Here is a 21,542-nt window from a genome sequence, read left to right as displayed (position 1 = left end):
CTCTTATTGCCCCCTTGCAAATACTTAATTATATTGAGAGCTTTGCACGGTTGCACCTGCAGTTTATATATTTTTTGTTTTACTTTTTTCCCTATTATTTAGGTTGAACAGATAAACAGCATGATACTTTCGATCTGCATGGATTTAAATAGAACGCTATATATAGGCCTACTAGAAATTGCACGTAGGCCTACCTTAAGAATCGTACTCATGCATTTGACAGTTTAAATTAAACAATAACATCTTACAGCAAAAAGCAGCTCAGGCTAGAAACTAAAAGCAGGACTCAGTTGGTCTAACTAACTCCTTCTTGGACAGCTGTCAACGACCATGCGTAACGACGCGTGCCTCTAGTGGCACCGTGCATGGTGAAGAAGAGTCGTACAGTTTACGCGCATCGCTCTGGACTGGACCGCGACCGCAAACTCGAATATCTCTTGATTGAATAATAATCCAACAAAGACCCACTGGAGCTGGTTTGAGCATTCTGCAAACAAACAGTTCCGTGCCATCGCCGTGCGCTATACTATAGCAAAGAGCGCAGCGGAACGATTTATCTTCTCCGAGCATCTGCGACGGGATCGCAGCGCAGCTTCGTTTATATACCGGGCTGGTCAAATAAACGACAAAACTTGCATAGGTATTATAGCGCACATTTTGAGCGCGTGAAGCAGAAAGTTCAGGAGGCGCGCATGCTGCATTCTCTGGCATTTATTGTGTAACGTGTTTCTCTCTGTCTTTTTGGCCGGGGCAACTATACTACAACGCTATAGCGAGGAGGTGAGAGCCAAAGTTCCGCAGGCGCAGACAGTTCCTCTCCACACAGTGGTATACACGGAACGGGAATGTAGCAGCTGGCTTGTTGTGGTACACATGCAGATAGCATCGACGGTAGGAGGAGGAGACGCAGGGACTTGCTGGTTGTAGCAGGTGTATCAGTGCTCCGCGTGTGACGGACTGGAGAGCTCCATCCTGCTCGAGCCGTTCTAAAGACTTGGCAGTGAAAGAAAAAAATAAGAAAAAAAAGGGGGGGAAATCATTGGGGGAGAGAATGTTGCACCAAGTACAATGAGAGCAAATTTTGTCGCAGACGCCAAAATCCACTATATGACACCGACGAAATCATTGAAATTTGATGAGCAATTCTGAATCGTCTTTGGAATTTTAAAAAAAGTGGATCCCACGCGACTTTACAATGATGCGAAATACCACTTGGCTGTCTCCGCGGAGTTCAATTTTGGAATACTGGACATCGCTCATTGCGTGTCTCTTTTGGATTCAGTACTCTTATGGGATGCCTAATGTTATTCGAATAGGTAAGTTATTCACATTTACACACAAATAGTATATAGGCTACGATATTGTTTAAAGTTGCATCCTATATTCTTCTGCAATGAGCTATATAGTCCCCGTACATGCGCGGCGGGAACGACTGGTCTGGTACCCATTTCAATATTCCATTACTAATTTGCGCATAATCTATTTCACATGAGTGTGAATCAAGATGCACAATTGCACATTATGGTATAGCCTAGTAAAAAATGTATAGGCAATGATGAGCTCCACTTTGTAGATATGAAATACAGGTGTTTTCATTTGACCTCTGCATTAATGTTTCTTTCCATTTTCAGTAAACCATTTGTCTATTGATTAAATACTGCCGTTTGTAAAGAACCAACGCACTAGAACTGGCTACATTTCGCTCAAGAGTATATAGGCTTGATAATTAACCGAGGAGAGAGAGTGCGTTCTCTTCAAGCGACCTTCAGAAAGTTGTTAAATGTTACAAATGCGTCAGATCCATGCGGACAAACAGGATAAAGTCATGAAAAAGTGAGATAAATATATAAACGATTGCTGTCAAAACGCAGATGCAAGCAACTTGCCCACTTTCTGCATCCTTTTTTGTTTCTTTTTTCTTTCTTTTTTTACATCTGTTTCTCTTTCGTGTGAAAAATAAACACGTGGTTGGTAGATTCTGTCTTGTTTGTTTTCAAATAACTGCGTGAGAACAATGTGAGAATTGTCATTCGTAGCGTTGAAACATTTGGTGCGCTATAGGAGACAGGAGTAGAATTAGGATCAATACGTTTTTTTTTTGTCTCGAGGCAAATCGTTTTTGACATTTGGCAGTGTGCCATGCAGGGCAATCACTCAGCATCGGCCAACATTAACATACCCCATAGCCTACTGTACAGATCCCAAAGCAATGCTACAGCTGGAGAGATATGGGCCTTAATGTTTATCTTTTGAAAATAAGGACCTATAGTCACATAGTGATATAGTGTAATAGTGATCACAAAATGATTCAGAGGGAAATGGACCAGCCTGCCATCTGCTTCTTAGTTCTTTCACAGAGCATTGACATTTTGTATACTCTTCATCATTAGGACATACTGTCAAGGCCAGGAGATGGTAATTGAAAAGGCATTGATTACATTAAAATGCATTAGATTTCTGCTGAATAAACCACAATTTACTGTATTATCTTTACAGCATGCATATATACCTCTAACTAATAGGATACATGACATACAAGATAAATGTTAAGAAATGTGTATAGACCCAGTTCTCGTCTCTATATCACACATCACCCTGTGATTGACAGCTTCACTCTGAAAAAGCTATGACTCCTCTGACCTTTGGCGATGTCTTGGAAACGGCATAAATGTCACCGCATGCTTTGTTTTGCAGTGACTTAAATGAAATGCTTGAGTCGAAGGGACATTTCTTTTTGTACAGCAGCAGCAATGGAGACACGAGACAGAGTTCGACAGGCGTTAGTTTTGAAAATGGCAGACTGCTGAGATAAATGTACCTTGAAATTATTTATTTTCCTTTTATTTATATATGTTTTTTTTTAGAAACGGTCTTTTGATGCAGTATAGCCTACAGGTGCAGTCAGATTTCTGTGTTCTTTAGGTTTGTCGTTGCACATTTCTTTGCGTATGCACAAGAGCCCTATTTGTGTAAAAAATGTTTTTGCAACGTTTGGCCTAGTGTGGCTGATAAGTGTACTCACATGGATGAAATATAATGTGTGAATCATCTTACAATTTAAAATATTGATATGGATTGGATTGAAAAAAAGGAATTTCAAATTAAATTGCCTGTTAGAATGTCAATAATTCTCATAGCCTACAGTATATGCAAGTATAGTATACAGCCTTAATTTGTGTGAGTGCCAATTGTCAGTCACCGACATTGTGTTAGGAGGAACATTCTGTTGATTTGTGTAAAGATATATCTTATTTTTGCATATACAGTCTAAACATAACAACTACATCTAACTGTAACTACTGGTATATTTGTTTATTTTTATGATTTAAATAATGTCTTCCAACCTGGTACTCCAAGCACTGTGTGTGTGTGTGTGTGTGTGTGTGTGTGTGTGTGTGTGTGTGTGTGTGTGTGTGTGTGTGTGTGTGTGTGTGTGTGTGTGTGTGTGTGTGTGTGTGTGCGTGCGTGCGCATGTGCGTGTGTGTGTGTGTGTGTGCGTGCATGTGCTTGCGTGTGTGCATTTGTGTGTGTGTGTGTGTGTGTGTGTGTGTGTGCGTGTGTGCGTGCGTGCGAGAGAGGGAGGGAGCATGCAGCGTGCACGTGCTCCGTGCCACAGCAATAATGTTGACTCCAGCAGAGGGCTCCCTCATAGTCAGTGCAGTGTGTGGCCCAATGTAAAGCCTTTACACTTGCTTACCAGCACAAACAAACCAGTCACAATCACTGATGTGGTCGGTGGCTTTAGTTCAGCAGGATGCTCTTGTCTTCTGTCTGTGCTACAGTATGTGACTGCACTCTGTACGAGGTATCCCTAAAAGCAGTTCTCCAAGTGCACCATCTGGATAATAGTGGGTATCCAAGGTGGAGTTGATTTTAGTGATTTTACAGTGCACCGCTCCAAGTTGAGGCCAGATGGTCGATCAGACCTATTCTGCAAGCTTGAGTGTCGGAGGGAGAAAAAAAGACTATTCCAACTGCACTTGTATCCACCCACCCGCTGTGGTTTTTCCTCTTTTCACACCTTTCTTTTTCCCCTTGATGGTCTTAGGAGAGATGTTTGAAAAGGGACTGTGATTTCTTTGAGCCATTTCAGCAGATATTGCTGTATACTCACTGTATATTAAAAACACTTTGACTCAGATGAGTGTGAGTAGTGCCTATATGATTTCAGTAATATACCATCACTCACTTGTATGTCCAAAAAGATCTACATGCTGTCAATGTGTTGTGAGCTTATTTTTGCTACTTTGGCATGTGACAAAATATATAAAAGGGCATTCATTTATGAATTTGGAGATACAAGTTTTCTTCCCAACAGCAATAACAGTTACAGTAAATAGTAACTGTTAGTAATAGTAAGACCATCAACAGGTCTGTATAGTCCCTGTGGATGGATTTTTATTGGCAGATTTCATTACCATCGCCTCTACGCATTGCTTTCTACACCACCAGAAAGGAACTGAATGATATTGCTGTGAAATGAACCTGAAAACTCCCAAATGAAAAGATAAAGCAATTCAATTCCTAGATTGGGTTACTATTCTTATAACAGTACTACTCCTTTATTTGTTACAATTACAACACGGCAGTTGGAATGCAATCAAGACAATCTCACTGAGTACTCTTTAGCATCACGCATCCATGTAAAGGCACTTGCTTTGTGAGGACACGACAATCCAGAAGTAATGCAAAATTGCTATCCAGACAGTGAGTTGCTATAGCACGCTGCAATACAGTACAGTACAGTACGGTATATATACGGTACAGTGATGAAATTTCATCTAAGTTTTTTATTTTAATATTTATATACATTGAAATATTCATAATAGCCAATAGTTATACGTCTCTTATTCCATCTGTGAAATGATGAAACATCATTTCTTGTCCCTTATACCCTGTGATGGTATATATTCTCTGCCTGTTGGAGATTTATTGAATAATCATTTATTTTAACTAATCGTTTAAAACGCTCCATCGGTGGAAGTTCATCAATCATATTGTCATGTTGTTTCATTCTGCTCACTCCTCAGTTTGCAACAGCTGGTCACAACATTCTCATTCAGTCTCCTAAAAAGCCTTTTGTAGTGGGTGGGTGCAGGGGTGAAATAGCATATCGCAGGGGTTCCCAAACCTTTCCATTGTGAAATGTTTTTTATTTAAAAACAATTATGAAAATAATGAAAATTGCCTATCTAGAAGCACAGCGCGGTTGAAAATATTTGAAACCGTTTTGAAATGCTTTTGAAAGATTCTGACAATAATGATCATGCCCAACACAGGGATGCCACGATTACATTGTTTTTAACAGGCACAATTGAATTAGATTTTTTAATATACTTATTTTATGATTTTTGTTTTGTTTTTCCTCTCCTGTCCCCCCTGTCTCCCCCTGAAGCCTCCTGGCGGCCATGTCCCCCTGCTTTGAAAACCACTGGCCTATGCTTTCGTATAATAGTAAGCCCTCGGCTGTGAGGCACTGATAGCTGGGCGAGATGTGAACTCTTGCAAGCTTCAGTAAGAGGAATGGGCCCGGGCTCACTGCTGTGTTGAAGACACACAGACCCACTTCAGAGAGCTGCATTCAACCCTGCTACATCACTAGGCTTGGAGATCGAGAGAGAGAGAGTGCTAGAGAGAGGAAGAGAGAGAGAGATGGAAGGATCTTGAGAGAGAGAGAGAGAGAGAGAGAGAGAGAGACGTGATTAGTTCTTGCAGCAAAGTGGAATGAGTGCACTGCACTCCCAAGTTGCACCCACTCCCTGAGAACAACAACGTCTGGGTTTGTGCAAAATGTCTGTCATCTAAAATGACAGAAATATGTTTTTATGAAAAAGTCAAACCCAAGTGTGTGAAAGACACACACAACAATGGGGAGGTGCTACATTAAGAGATGTATCATGTTAAGATGGACATCATTTGCTGAGTAGAGATGAATATTTCATTTCCATCTAAATTTAATCTCTCCCCAGACGCTAGCAGCAAGCAGGGACCAAGAAGCCTGTCGGATAGGGGCTTGAGGCTGGGGAGTTGTCGTGGTGAATATGAACAAAGCCTGAGAGAGGTCGCGGAAGAATTGGATCCAGGGAGAGACTTCTTTGATGTGTAATTCCATTATCTCTGTTAGAGGAAGCGAGAGATTGAAGGGAGAAGGAAACAGTGGTTGTTTTACCTGCGCTAACACACTCCCCTTCATCCAGTTGTATATAAACATGTAGGCATAGGGTAGACTGGAAGGAAAGATTACATACACTTTCGGTTTCTTGTCGCTTAATATCCTTTTAGTCAAGGATCTTTCCATTTTACCTTCATGTCTTAAAATATCTTGAAGACAACGCACGCACGCACGCACGCACACACATACACACTCGCACGCACATATGCAAACACGCACACACACACACACACACACACACACACACACACACACACACACACGCACACACAGCCATACAAACCCATACTCCATCCGCTAACGTTTTCCAAAACATATGTCTGGTCTCACTGGGGCTCTTGTACACAATCCAATTCCATTCTCCCTGTCAGCACACTCGCCGCTCGTCATTAGCTTCAATCTAGGTGATGAGGAACGGCAGATGTTCGTTTGGTTCTGCAGAGGGCTCTGTCTCTGTACGTGGCATTTTCTCTACTTGCCTGTCATCCTGTTCACACAAAAGGAAAGGAGCAAATCTTTTTTTAGGAAAAAACAAAAAAATGAACGTGTAAAATGAAGCCACGGCAAAGCGCGATAAATGTGTAATGTGCCATACCGTCCGCTCATAATGCACTTGATTACTTAACTAACACTAATAAGACTTTACTGTACAAGGGAAATAAGCACAGGTACTTAGCTCCTTGTTCAGTCACACATAATAATGATCATCCGCTAATCCAAGCCACTCGGGGCTAATAGAAAGGATCTACCAACCGGCAAAGATAATCCTATGACACAGCAGGTCTTGTATATAACCCAAGCTATCTTAGCCTAGCGACCGCTCGCACACCAGATGGTGTTTTCACCATCGTACTACAAAGTGTGTGTTCTGCAGCGAAAGGTCTGCTGTAAGCATATGCTTCTTATAATCATTTGAATACATAAGGTGGTGGTTGACTTATGTTATAATGTGCATTTCTCTATTCTACTTAAACAAACAAAGAAATCCCAGTGAGGCGACAACCTTCTGTCACAGTCAATCCTTCTTCGTACAGTAAGAATTTGATTTGCAGAATGCAGTATTAATTTTAGGCTATTGAGCAGCAGCCAGAGACATAACTGTCTCAGTTGGTATGGTGCCTGGCAGTTTTTATAGCACTGCATAACTAAAAAAAAAAAAAGAAAGAAAGAAAAGTCTATGAGAACAACAGCTTGATTGATTGGGTCCGCAATCTGTGTGTTAGTGCCCCATGGGCCCCTGGGGACTCAATGTCATTATCCCATTCTGACCTGAGATCAGATTCATACGAGGTTTCCACTGGACACACACTGGTCTGATGAACCCATTCTGACCTGAGATCAGATTCTAAAAATGTCAGTTGCTCTTCGATTTTTCAAAAAATAGCAGACCTACAAGCTCGTATCGCGCCACTCGGTGGCGCGATATGAGCTTGTAGATCTGCTATTTTTAAATAGCTAAAGCATAACATGATGCTGACACCAAAATGGGTGCCCGGTCAGAATGGGTTATAGCAGGATGTGTGCTTTCCTGGATTTGACAGTGTTTTGAAATTCATGACTTGTCAATGTTAGCTATTTCCCACAAATGTTTCTGTACCAAGGCACTGAATCAAATTTCATGCTCCAGCCATTTGTCTTTATTATGTGCCCTTGTCCTTTCCGTTTGACTCTCCCATCTCAGGCCTCCTCGGGCTCTGCTAGAGAAGTCAAATAACATTAAAACAGTTGGGAAAAGGGAATGTGTGATCATAACTCCTTTTAATCCCTGGCCGCGACACACTAGCTATAAATAGTTAATTAGAATGATCTTGTTGGAGGTAATTTGGGGGCTATTTGTTACGTTTCAGCACAGGGGGGGGGATTTGTTGTTGATTTTCCAGACATAACCTACAGTATATGACAGTTGATCCACATGCGTACAAAGTGCTGCAGTGGGAGAAAGAAAGAGAGAGTGTGGTTGTGTAGACGAAGCTTGGGGGACTCTTATTTAGCTTGTTAATTAGCTTGAACCTTTTGATCCCAATTTAAAAAACCCGCCACGCTGAAAGCCCTTTGTGTGTTGCCCTAAACAAGATAAAACAGAGCTCCATTCCTGCACCTTTCAAACACCACGGCGTTCAAGGGAGCAGTGTTAGTCTTGCCATCCGCAAGACCTCATCCTTATCTATCCCCAGACACTGTGTGTAAACTTCGGCACCTTTGACACTGCTGTTACATGCAGTTGCACCCGTGCATTACAATAGCGAGACCTTTTTCTTCTCACTGCTGTGTAGTCATCAGGAATTTGACACTATAGGTATCAGTGGCCATGCACAGGTTTAACCAATTCTGGGCGGGCACCCATTTTGGTGTCAGCATCACGTTATGCTTTAGCTATTTAAAAATAGCAGATCTACAAGCTCATATCGCGCCACCGAGTGGCGCGATACGAGCTTGTAGGTCTGCTATTTTTTGAAAAATCGAAGAACGACTGACATTTTTAGAATCTGATCTCAGGTCAGAATGGGTTCATCAGACCAGTGTGTGTCCGGCGGAAACCTCGTATGAATCTGATCTCAGGTCAGAATGGGTTAAAACCTATTTAGTCTCAGCTGCAGACAATGAGCAGAGGGGTGGGACCAATTCATTCTGCCCTTTTTTTAATCAAGCTCTCATTGTTATAGGCACACTGGAAATGTCAGGTCTTGGTCGTGCGTGCGATTTTCTTGTATTGCTCGTTGACTATGCGTGTGTGTGTGTGCTCGTGTGTGAGAGAGAGAGAGAGAGAGAGGGTGTCGATGTGCATGTCGGAGATAGTCTATGCACGTTTTTTGGTGTGCAGGCTTGCGTGCCAAGGGGTTATACAAGGGGAGCTAGCACGGAGTCTCAGGGTGCAGGGTTAGCCCATTCTGACCTGAGATCAGATTCATACGAGTTTTCCACTGGACACACACTGGTCTGATTAACCCATTCTGACCTGAGATCAGATTCTAAAAATGTCAGTCGTTCTTCGATTTTTCAAAAAATAGCAGACCTACAAGCTCGTATCGCGCCACTCGGTGGCGCGATATGAGCTTGTAGATCTGCTATTTTTTCAATAGCTAAAGCATAACATGATGCCAACACCAAAATGGGTGCCCGTTCAGAATGGGTTAGAGCAGGAGTTACTAATCAACTGTGAGGAAGTGGACGAGAGAAGACCAACCTCCCTCCCCACAGAGACAATGAGAAGGACCAGATGTAAGACAAACAGCCACAGGCTACAACCACTGCAAATGAATGGCTATCACCAGAACATATCGTAGTGTTCATTTAAATCTCAGAGTGTATAGGGAGCACAGTGGCGCAGTTGGTAGCAGTGCTAGAAGGTCCCGCGGTTTCATTCTCGCCAGGGGATGCTGAGGTTGTCCGCGGGCGTGTTGAGCTCCTCCACGTCATCAGCTCAAAAAGGGTATTTCTGTGTGGAGTTTTTCATGTTCTCCCAGTGTCCCGTAGGGTACTGTAGGTACCCTCACAAAAACATGCAGTAATCCTGGCTCTCTATACTGGCTGATGGAGGGGAAAGGAACTGGTTGAAATAACGTGTTCCTCCCATGCGCTAGATCCTACCGGGGAAACCCCCCCCCCCCTGTCAGGTGATAAGAAGCAGCCTGCTCACTCCTCATGCATTGAAGGAAGCATGAGCTCGGTTCGGGGCTCTCCCCATGTTAGCAGAGTAGCGCCCAGGATTGCCAGCTTAGGCATTGGATTTGGCACCGGGTGAAAACAATGTGTTTAAAAAATTCATGGTATCAAAATTTTTAAAGAAATGTGTACAAATGTGTTCACTCGAGTTACAGTTCAAATGGACAAATTAACACTAAGGATTGTACCATGTACATTCTCTTTTTGTTTTGTTTTGTTTTGTTCCGTTCTTACCCTGGCAATAAGAGATACGCACTAGTATACAGCATGGCAGCTGTGGAGAAACTCTCCACCCCAGTGTGCTTATCCCTGCACTGATACAGGCAGGCAGGGAGCCACCGTCAATTTATTTAACACAGCACCCAGAAGATTACCCAGAAGATTCCACACGGCACTTCCTGCTGTGTGCAGACAGGAGGAGTCCGGGATGGTCCGTCTTGACTGGCTGAATCTTTCACTTTTCTGTCGATCTGCCGTTCAAACTGTCCTCCTGGGAGCACTGGCAAAACCACAGAGTGGACACTGTGAATCATCTACAGACAACTTGTCTGCATAGGATCAGGTTCAGATATATGGACTGTATAAGATGGAGGTTCTTGTGGATGCAGTGGGGAAGGGAGAATGGGATAGTGCATAGCCTGGGTAGCTCTAGAATTGAGTGTAGCTATTAGTGAGATAATGGTATGTATAAATTAGGCTATTTAGTGTGACAGAAGTAGCCATTGTAGAAGAACCACTTTCCACTGCATGCTTGGCAAAATATGGCTGCACGTTATTTTACTCCAGCTGTAAAAGGAATGCATGGGACGACGGAGTAGTTCACCCCAGAAAATCATCACCTGTCATTCTTGAGCCAGTTTAAACACAGATATAGTTTCTTTGTCCACACAATACAGAAATAGTTGGCCAGAAACTGAACTGAAGACTTGAAGTCTTGAAGACAAAGACTTTGAAAATTAAATAAGTAAAAAGACCATGAAATTACTCCATACACCTCGTGCAGTCTTCTGCTTTGCTTTCAAACCAATTGCATTTGAGAGCAAATAAACACTACATTCATGATTTAAAACACTCTTGTACACACCCAGGCACAGAAGCACTTTCTGTTTGAGTAACATATAGGCCTCTTCATAGTATACTGTATTTTTGAGTGTTTGCGGTTATCTAGGATTAACCGTAGTGGGTCAGAAAATTTATATAAATTAACATTGTAGGTACATTACAAGCCTTAGAAACTGTATCATGTATGTAGCGCAACTTACGATATTAGACTATTGTCACATGTTGCCGAAGAGCAACATGTGACAATATCGTAATAACTGAAAAACCAAATGACGAACATCACATCAATGGTGAATTGAAATGACGAATATATTCCTCAATGGCAGTCAATGAGTTTAAGTTAATATTTCCTTTCCTAGCCAAAACGAAGGTTTCCACTGTGTAGAAAGGACCAGCTAACCCAACGATTATGCAATCATGCTCTATCCATCCTGTGTCCAGGTACATCAGAGTAAAACCTATTTCTGCTTGGCTTCCTTCATCGTGCAATCATTTGGCTTCAGAATACCTTTTGCCCTTTTGGTGACTTTAAAGGCCTGGTCACTGATGACTCAGTTGTGAGGGAGAAAGCTACAACGCACAGCACGACGTTGTGCTGGTAAATTTGCATGCGTGTTGTGTTGATAAATAAGTAAAGAACATATTATTATTTGTGTTTTAAATGGAATGAAGGTTAATAGATAATGACATATTAAATTGTTATAATGACAATTAAAAAATATAATCTTTTCAGCAGTCCCATTAGTCCCATTCCGACGTCCTGTTGGTCCGACTGGCCCCACTATAACTAACGCTATCACTAACTATCTCCAATCCTAACCTCACACTAACCTAACGTTTGTCGGACTATTGGAAGGTTGTATGGCTGCCACAGTACTGACAAAAGGTTGCGATACCCTTCATGTTATAGCCCTTCACATGGGGTTTGTGAAAGCTCACGTGTCAATGGCAATAATGTATGTGATTGACAGGGATGATAATGACCCGAGTGTTTGATTAGGCCATTGTCTACTCTAACCCATTCTGACCTGAGATCAGATTCATACGAGGTTTCCGCCGGACACACACTGGTCTGATGAACCCATTCTGACCTGAGATCAGATTCTAAAAATGTCAGTCGCTCTTCAATTTTTCAAAAATAGCAGACCTACAAGCTCGTATCGCGCCACTCGGTGGCGCGATATGAGCTTGTAGATCTGCTATTTTTAAATAGCTAAAGCATAACATGATGCTGTCACCAAAATGGGTGCCCGGTCAGAATGGGCTAAGCAACGGGTAGATGTTCCAAATCAATTATCTATCAGAGAGAGTTAATGAAGTATTAGACTGCTGGTTCTTTGGTAACCAAAGCATGTTTTCCCATCACAAATGCTTAAGTGACTTATTAGTGTCTTTATTTTCCATGGCAGTAATTCTCTTAATTTATTAGGCCTATACAATTATTTTGTCATTTGTGTTAGAAGGCTATACCTCCTATAACATTACTTATTTGTTGTGCCTTCTGTCCCTAAATTAGACTCAGATAATGTTTTTGTTTATTTTATGTAAACTGTATTTTAACCAGTCACCTTGAGGTTTTAAATCTCTTCTTTCCTGCCCAATAAATACTACAGAAGTTTCAGACATTATTAAAGCACACAAAACATCAATGTAGAACAATCTCATTTTTATTTTTATTTGTACATCTAGTTGTACACATACACATATTATTATGTTATTTCAAATGACTAAGTCTGTATAATTTATGCCAATATAGATAGCTAATTTCTGAATGAAATTGAGATAAACTAGGAGCAATACTGAGAAGGAACTTAAGACCATCAAATGTGTCCGTGTCAGACTAGCTTGTAATCAGTAGGCTACTTATCTGGTTTGATGAAAATGATCGATTGAATTAATGTAACAACAAGCACATGCTAATTTATTTATTTTGTTTCCCTGGTTAAAGCTAACAATGCCATCTCCTACTTGTCCATGATTTATGCATGTGTTTTGCCACTATACTGTACATGGAATTCTGTAATGTAACATTTCAAATATTTGGGATTTATAATGCATCTTTCATCAAATCCATATTAAGTATTCCATTTGGTTCCTAGATGCAAACCCATGCTGGTCATATCCTCCCAAAGACATTATATAATAGTATATCATAAATAAATGCATGTGCCGAAGCCTCGGTATGAGTTATAATGTGCACAATATATTTGCCATGGTGTATAATGTTGCATTTGTATAGCGCCTTTATCCAAGGTGCTTTACTGATGGTGCATTACAATAGCCATTCTGACCTGAGATCAGATTCTAAAAATGTCTATTACATCCTGACAGTTTCATTATTAACCCATTCTGACCTGAGATCAGATTCTAAAAGTTTCTTCGATTTTTCAAAAATAGCAGACCTACAAGCTCGTATCGCGCCACTCGGTGGCGCGATATGAGCTTGTAGATCTGCTATTTTTCAATAGCTAAAGCATAACATGATGCCGACACCAAAATGGGTGCCCGGTCAGAATGGGTTAATAAACCAGACCGAATCAGCCGTTGGCAAAAAAAAATGTGCCTGCCGGCGGATTACGGTCTGGAGAGGCTCAATTGTACGCCCATTTCATACACCAGAGAAATGGGGCGGTACTATGCAATATGGGCGGGCTTTGGTACAGTGACTTTCAATGCTTGAGACCTTTGACTGACAGTAGCTCTGACCAATTGCGTCAAAGAGAAAATGTTTCAACCCGGCCCCCCCTGGAAATGAAATCCAAGCTGAGCCCGCTCCCCAGACTAATATCCCACGGTCCGTGCGATATTAGTCTGGTTTATTAACCAGGCTAGCATTACAATACATGCACCCATTTACCCAACACATTCTAACACCGATGGCAGAGGAAATCATGCAAGGCACGAACCTGCTCATTGGGAGCAATTTGGGGTTCTGTCTGTGTCTTGCTCAAGGACACACGAACTCTGAGAGAGCCCCGGGATCGAACTGGCCACTCTACCTCCTGAGCCAACGCCGCCCCCAATTAGCAACAAGATGTGTGGGTTTATTTAGATCGATAGGCCTGAGAAATTATGACCACTAAAGCATTGCCACACTTAAAATGATTGACAGCAAGCTGATGTCACTGAATTAACCCATTCTGACCTGAGATCAGATTCATACAAGGTTTCCACTGGACACACACTGGTCTGATTAACCCATTCTGACCTGAGATCAGAAAAAATGTCAGTCGTTCTTCGATTTTTCAAAAATAGCAGACCTACAAGCTCGTATCGCGCCACTCGGTGGCGCGATATGAGCTTGTAGATCTGCTATTTTTCAATAGCTAAAGCATAACATGATGCTAACACCAAAATGGGTTCCCGGTCAGAATGAATTAATGTCCACTTAATGTCAATTTAAATTACAATTTTAAGTATTTAGCATTACACTCATTACTTCCAGAGCGACTTACAAAGTGCAAGATCGGAATAATTGGCATGAACCCTATCCACAACGACATGATACATGTTCAAGTAAGCAGAGAAAGCTAGTGAGGTACACAATTGAGCACCTTTAGAGTGGACCCAAAATTGGACCAACAGAAAAGGTTATTTTTGCATTCATATTGAGGCCTATAGGCCATCTTTCTGTTATATGTCATTGTTATGGTTGGCATAAGCAATCTGTCTACGGCAAACCTAGAGGTCTAAAATACAATGACAAACCTGGAGCACTTTGTGTTCACAATAATTTAATTCCTATACTCAAACTTCCATCGTCACGTCCTCCACTCTCATCGTTTCCTTGTGCCACCTCCGAGCGAGGAGTCAAGGAGGTAAGGTGAGGTCAGAGGAATCAATCAGGGTCGACTTAGACAAATTCTAATAGCCTACACACATTCCTACCTCCTCTTCTCCTCTATCCTCCAGCATGGTGCTGTTACGGTGAAATTGAGCTCCTCGCTCAATGAAATGTCATTTTGAAGCGACATCAGTTACTTGATGTGAAACAGCTGGATCACTGGTAACGGAACGTATAGCTTATTGTTCAGATGCCATGCTGCGTTGGACGTATTTCTCTATAATGAATGAATGCATGAATGAAATATTTATTTTCGTGTCATGCCACTTTGGCCCATCCCATATGGGATTATATGACACATTTCACAGAGTACATTGAATACAACTGACAGTCCTTCCTGTTCATACATATTTGTACATTATTCAAACAAAAAAATAAAACGTTTAGGAATTGAGCTGTTTGATCCAGTCATGTTACACAACAAACCGCAGGATTGTATAACTAAAGATCTATGAAACCATATTGTTTGAATTTGTAAGTGAAATTACATTCTCAAAAGACAGAGAAGTAGGCTACATTTTATTCATAAATGTGAATGAACATACTTCAACTAATGTGTGATGTGTCTGCTGTAAAACTGGAATGAATGAACTGCTTCAGCAGCTTTTATCACTGTTATTCAGAGATAGACCAGCACAAGCTACATGTTTGCATTATTAGTTATAAATACGAGCAGATCAAACGTTTCGTCGGCTCTAAATCATTCCTTTTAGGTCTGCGGCATGACACAGCTTTTGGATCTCATGAAGGATACACTTCATCATGTTTTCTTGTTTATCCGCGCTCTCAGCTCCTCCAAAAGCAAATTAAGCCTCGGGACGCAAACTATTTCTGGGTCATGCTTGTTTATTTGTTCAGCTTTAAGGATGATTTAGGTTTACAGGTGCCATTGAAAACACCAACTTATTTTGCTGATTACAATATAAAATATAAAAACAATCTCAATAATCAAAAGTTCAGAATCATACATTTGACAACCAGAGATCTCCTTCCTGAGGCAGGGTAGGCAATTTCTGAAGTTGGACTTAAACAGCTTCCTGACAAAGACTTTTGGAAAAGAGTATTGTTCATTTCAGAGGCAACTGTTCTTTTGGAGTTCTTTTGGAGTGCCACATGTGCGAAACATATCTAGGTCCTAGTCTGAGTCCACTTCAGAGCCGTCTGACTATAGAGATGTGTGAAATGTGGATACAATCTGAAGGAGTAATGCCTAAAAATATGTTTTACATAAGTCGGCCTCCTGGTGGCGCTATAAAACGCAGGGCAAAGATTTGTCCTTGGCCTCTATAGGGAGTGCTCACACACAGAATCTAGATTGGTGCAGTTATAGGTATAAAAACACAAATCGGCCTACTCTGCCTAGTATAGTGGGAATGTGCGGGCAAGTCTTCACGGAAATCACACACTGTGTTCATTTGAGGCATTTTGTTCAAAACGGAGCACTGTATCTCCTGAGTCACTGCTATCCACCCATGTCCTGCTCAGCTTCCCACTGCTCTGCTGTCCTCATACTGAATTATGTACACCTCCTGTGTGTAGGAAGCGGAATTGCTTCAAATGCGCTTATGTAAAAAAAAAAAAAAAAAGAAATAGATTAATGATGTGTTATTCCAGGAATAATCTGTTATACTGAAAATATTAGAGCCTGGCCGATGCCAGGTTTTTGGGCCTGAGAGTGTTAGACCTAGAAGTCCACCGATTACCAATGTTTTGATCTCTATAAGAAAAGGAGGCACGGTGGCGCAGTCGCTATAGCCTGATGGAGGGGAAAGGAACTGGTTGGAATAACGTGTTCCTTCCACGTGTGCTACTTCCAACCAGGGAGGTTGGAAAAGAGCTTGAACTCGTCATGCATAGAAGGAAAGGAAGCATGAGGTCAGCATGTTATACAATTATGGACAACCAAACATTTAAATATATACACACAAAATAGCGTTGGGGCGATATGTAAACCGCCAGCCCACCGTCATGTCCACCGTCCACACACACACAAGTTCCTCAAGCTTTGCAACGTGAGTTTGTATATCGGCTAATTTTGACAATAAATAAAAATTTATATATATATATATCTATATATATCTTTTTTTTAGGACGCTAGGTGGAAAGTGGGTAATGGCCAGAATATCGGCTAAACGATCTATCGGTCGTCTGGCTCTGCTAGAGAAATTATAAAAGGAAATTATTCCTCTGACTTTTTCTGATGGAGGCCAGCTATCAATTAGCAGTCCATGCATGCTTTATTTCCAGTTGTTAATGATGGCTGGCATGGACTGAGAGATGCCATGTCTGCACATCCTCTGTCAATATTCTAGCAGTGTGTATAGCAGCGTAGTCCTGCACACTACAGAGATCACAGGATGTGTGTGTGTGTGTGTGTGTGTGTGTGTGTGTGTGTGTGTGTGTGTGTGAGTGAGTCTGTGCGGGGGGCGGGCATGCTTCCGTGCGTGCGTGCGTGACGCGCTTGTTCTCTGTGAGGGCGGACAATTAGCTCAAACCGTTTCTTAGCCACTGTCAAACTCAAAAACCGAGGCCAGAAGACGACATTACCTCCAATTATGAGCGTTAGCGTAACCGTGAAGTCTGAGGCTCTATCAAGCTGTCGCGGGGCTGTCAGACGTTTCTTCATTTATTAATTCATTTACGCGTCACTTCATATTAGAAGCAACGCTGATGATAGACAAAGACCTCCCTTTTTCCCCCCTCTCCCTGCCCCCCCCTGCAGTCAGTCGCCGTCTTCCGAGACGAGCAATACCTTCCTCATTTTGATGTTCTGGACGTTTTACACGGTGAAAGATAAGCTTTTGTTTGGATTTCATTCACTCACGCTGTACTGTATTTCTCCCTTTTCAGCTAGACAAGAGACGCCACCCTGTTAGACATGTGTGCTCATTGGGCTAATCCCTTTGCTGGGGTATACAATGAGTGCTCCCCTCCCTCTCACCTTCCTTGACCCATGGTCCCTCTCTGCCTCAGCTGCTCACTGTATAATGGTGGATTACATTTCAATTTTCTAGATCAATCACAGAATCTTATGAGCAACTCGGCAATCGAGGCCCATTCAATCCCACCCTTCACATTTCCAGCCCATTCATGACCATTTAAAGGATTTAAAGGCCTTAAATGAATCTCATCGTCAAGGCCGGCACCACCCTCCCCCTCCGCCACTACAGTCATCAGACACTAAAGTCATTCGGCCATTATAAACCATTCCAGACAATTGAAAAATGTTATACATATTCTTTTATAATGTCACCATTCCTCCTTATAACAAGTTATTTATTCAATTGTTTGCCCTTTTAATTACACCATTTCCTGCCACACATTGCTGCCATCTGATGCTTCCTTGGCATTTTGCGTACCTTGATTTGTGAAAGATTATGTTGGGAGGGGGAGAGAGAGAGAGAGAGAGAGAGAGAGAGAGAGAGAGGCAATGAATAACAGCACATGAAAATGGGCTGGTGATTGCCTTCCCTGGGTAGTAATCGAGAAAGGCTTGAGTGATCCGCACCCGCAGATGGAGCCCCCATCCTTGGGGGGTTGATTAGCTATACGGAGCCCCGGAACTTCAGACTGACATTCTGGGCTGATCAGCCACCTGCCTCAGCTTGTCAGCGACCCATTGATTGCAGGGTGCTTCAGAATCACCCCCCTGTCTTTTTGCTGCTTTATAGTTTCCAGGTTCTAGCATCCACCATTACATGATGGAATTGTCCATTCAGGGCCTGACTCTCTCCCCCCTCCCGCATCACATACATTTTCTGAAAATGTATACTGATTCCCCCCCCCCCCCCCCCCCCCCCCCCCCCCACATAAAGCTAATGCACAACGAACGGGCCATCAAGCAAGGTTGAGTGCATTTGTGCAAGCACAGGTTTTATACTATGAGGTGGCACTATATAGCGATGCTCTTTGAGACTGTGCTTTCGATGTATATAGGCTATTCATCACATACAGTAGTTCTACCATTCTTACAGTGCCCTGCCGGCCTGGAAGAGCTGCAAAATCACACGATGATGATGTTTTTGGGGTTTTGAGTGTCTCATATAGACTCCACCCTGCATACAATATTATGATAGGCTTATTGGCATTGTTTGAGCCGAGAACAGGGTTGAATTGGTACAGTGGTTGTCGGCCGTCGATTGTGTGAGGCTTGAGGAATGGGTGTTAACCCGTTCTGACCTGAGATCAGATTAAAAAAATGTCTTCTACATCCCGACAGTTTTCTGAAAAAGCTATGCTTTAGCTATTTAAAAATAGCAGATCTACAAGCTCATAGCGAGCTTGTAGGTCTGCTATTTTTGAAAAATCAAAGAACGACTGACATAGAAACATAGCTTTTTTAGAATCTGATCTCAGGTCAGAATGGGTGTTAAGGACTGCTGCTGCGCTCTCCCTCTCTCTCTAACTGCACCAGCAAAGGGAACCTTGTGTAATGACTTTTTTAGCAAGGCAATTGGAATGGAATATCCATAATGGCATTCACGATTTTGGTTGACATACATGATTGAATGCATTCAGGAAGGGAGAGTTTTTGTTTGTTCATATTGCTCGTTGGGTTGAACCACTGGATGAAAGAAATGCATTGAATCACAGATTAAGTTAATTTTACATTGGATTCTTTCATCGGTCTGTGGTAACTCCTTGTGGTTATGCTGTAAACTCTACTATGAGTGTTATTGGTTCATAGCTAATACATCAAATGTAAACCAGCCAAACAATTTAACCTTCTTGACCCTGTGGGTAACGGCTATATTTACAATGGATCTGTTATCCTACTGTACATCTGTTCATGTCCAGAATGGGATATTGCTTATTATTATGATGATTATTATTAGAAATCAATGTACAACGGTATACCGTGCAAAAAAATAGCAAACATATAGCCAATCTTCAAGTTCACAAGGCACTGTGAGCTTACAGATAAAAAAGCAAATTATTTTGAAATCCTTTGAACCTTTTTGAAATTGTTTCCCAATTACTGTGTGTGTGTGTGCGCGCGTGCACGTAAGAGAAAGTTGTTGTACAGTAAAATGAATCACCATGGCTGCACTCAATAAGCAACATAAACTGAAACATATTGGACAAAAACCCTACATTTTATGTGGTACCACCTGGCTCTGTGCTCGGCCTAGCAAGACAGCTCTCTGCTGCCCCGCGGTCCGTCCTTCTGCCTGGAGTCGGGGGCCCAGCAGGTCTGCCTTGGCCACACACCCACCCACCACTGTCAGCCCTGTCTGCCAACCAGATATAGCTGGGAAAACCTCCAGTCACTCAGCCCAGCTGCAGGCCTTTTGCTCAGGCAAGACTGCTCCCCCCTCTGCTTTTAGTTGCTGCCATCAGGCAGGAACCTCTTACTGTATCCCATAGTTTTTATTACAGTTTATATCAGTTATGTTTATTATTTTCTAAATTTGAATACTACTGTACAAGTAAACAGTTTTGGACATGAGGTTTCCACCCCGACAGCAATGCTTTTTGCACCTGAGATGCTTATTCTTGTGATCACGTATAATACGGTCTAAACTCTGGAAATGAAGTCTTCTCTGTTCTTTTCGTGCGCCTGCATTTTAAACTGCCTGTCAGTTAGCCCTGAATAAATAAATAAACCTTAAAGTGGCCACCGTGGTCGCAAATACTATACATGTAGCTTCATGTCTAGACTTAGGACTCACAAAACAGACTTTGGCTTGTTGTCAAGCATGCAGTGCTATATGGAGTTAACAGTGCTTTCTTTGTTTTCTATCCAAACACACCCCAGTGTCTCGGAGAATGAAGCAACCAGGTGCTCACCGGAGATGTTTCAGGACCCCAGGAAGACTATAGAGGCTTATTCATGTGTCTCTAATGGGGAACCTTTAATAAACATAAACATAAAAAATCTAAAGAGTTAAAATAGTAATACATGTAGGTGCTCCTGGATCAGACGGGATAGAAAATGGGAGATCCGGGCACTCAAGGTTAACCCATTCTGAACGGGCACCCATTTTGGTGTTGGCATCATGTCGTGCTTTAGCTATTTAAAAATAGCAGATCTACAAGCTCATATCATATGTAGGTCTGCTATTTTTGAAAAATCTAAAAAAAACGACTGACATTTTTTTAATCTGATCTCAGGTCAGAATGGGTTCATCAGACCAGTGTGTGTCCAGTGGAAAACCTCGTATGAATCTGATCTCAGGTCAGAATGGGTTAAAAGAGGGAACAGCCTTTATCTTATATACACTAACATGTTTCGACCAAAAGCGGTCTTCATCGGGTTAAAATAATACAAGTAATTATTTATCTATTTTCTCAAGGAAAAGTGTGACGTCTGATATACGGCTGCGGGTTCAACGCCGACGTTTCCCACCCCCCTCTGGTCTTGCTCCTTTTTTATATAATTATACTATACAATATGTTGTAGCCAATATCTGCCTTTTTTTCTTTGCACACCCGTTGAGTGTCGGTGATTTCAAAACGTCTCTCAATGTCAAGGTTTCTGTACATGTTTACCAGACGTTCAAAAAGGGTAGCCTTCTCTCTCCCCGGCGTCTCATTTCGGCGTACTGTGTGTGTCACAGCTGTCAGATGGAACGTTAGACTTGTGTCGACTTATATAGACGCACCGATCAGGGGAGTGTATGGAGCGGGGGAGGGGGGGGGGGGGGGGGGGGGGTTCGAGGCCAGTTATTGTAAAAGGAATCCGTAATCATTATGCAGGCGTACGCCGCGTGAAACATTTACATAAGAAGTACAGTACGTGCTGTGGCAGACCAGAGGCATGTAGTGTGACATTATACACATTTGTTCTGGGGAGAATGA

At 42.1% G+C, this 21,542-nt stretch overlaps 1 protein-coding gene across 1 annotated transcript in view; it reads left to right on the top strand.

Annotated features, from left to right (window-relative positions):
* Positions 1-1,195: 1,195 nt before the first annotated feature.
* The window catches only part of grik3 (glutamate ionotropic receptor kainate type subunit 3), a gene marked incomplete at its 5' end in the record, with an annotated part of 133,602 nt that continues 113,255 nt past the window's right edge, over positions 1,196-21,542 (top strand). The window contains one exon of the mRNA XM_083760264.1: positions 1,196-1,316. Coding sequence (XP_083616390.1) covers positions 1,196-1,316 — 121 coding nt within the window. The remainder of the gene's footprint in view (positions 1,317-21,542) is intronic.

Source organism: Protomyctophum parallelum (assembly GCF_964188405.1).
Source record: "Protomyctophum parallelum genome assembly, chromosome: 3".
NCBI classification, from domain to species: domain Eukaryota; kingdom Metazoa; phylum Chordata; class Actinopteri; order Myctophiformes; family Myctophidae; genus Protomyctophum; species Protomyctophum parallelum.
This window is presented reverse-complemented; position numbering and strand designations above follow the sequence as displayed.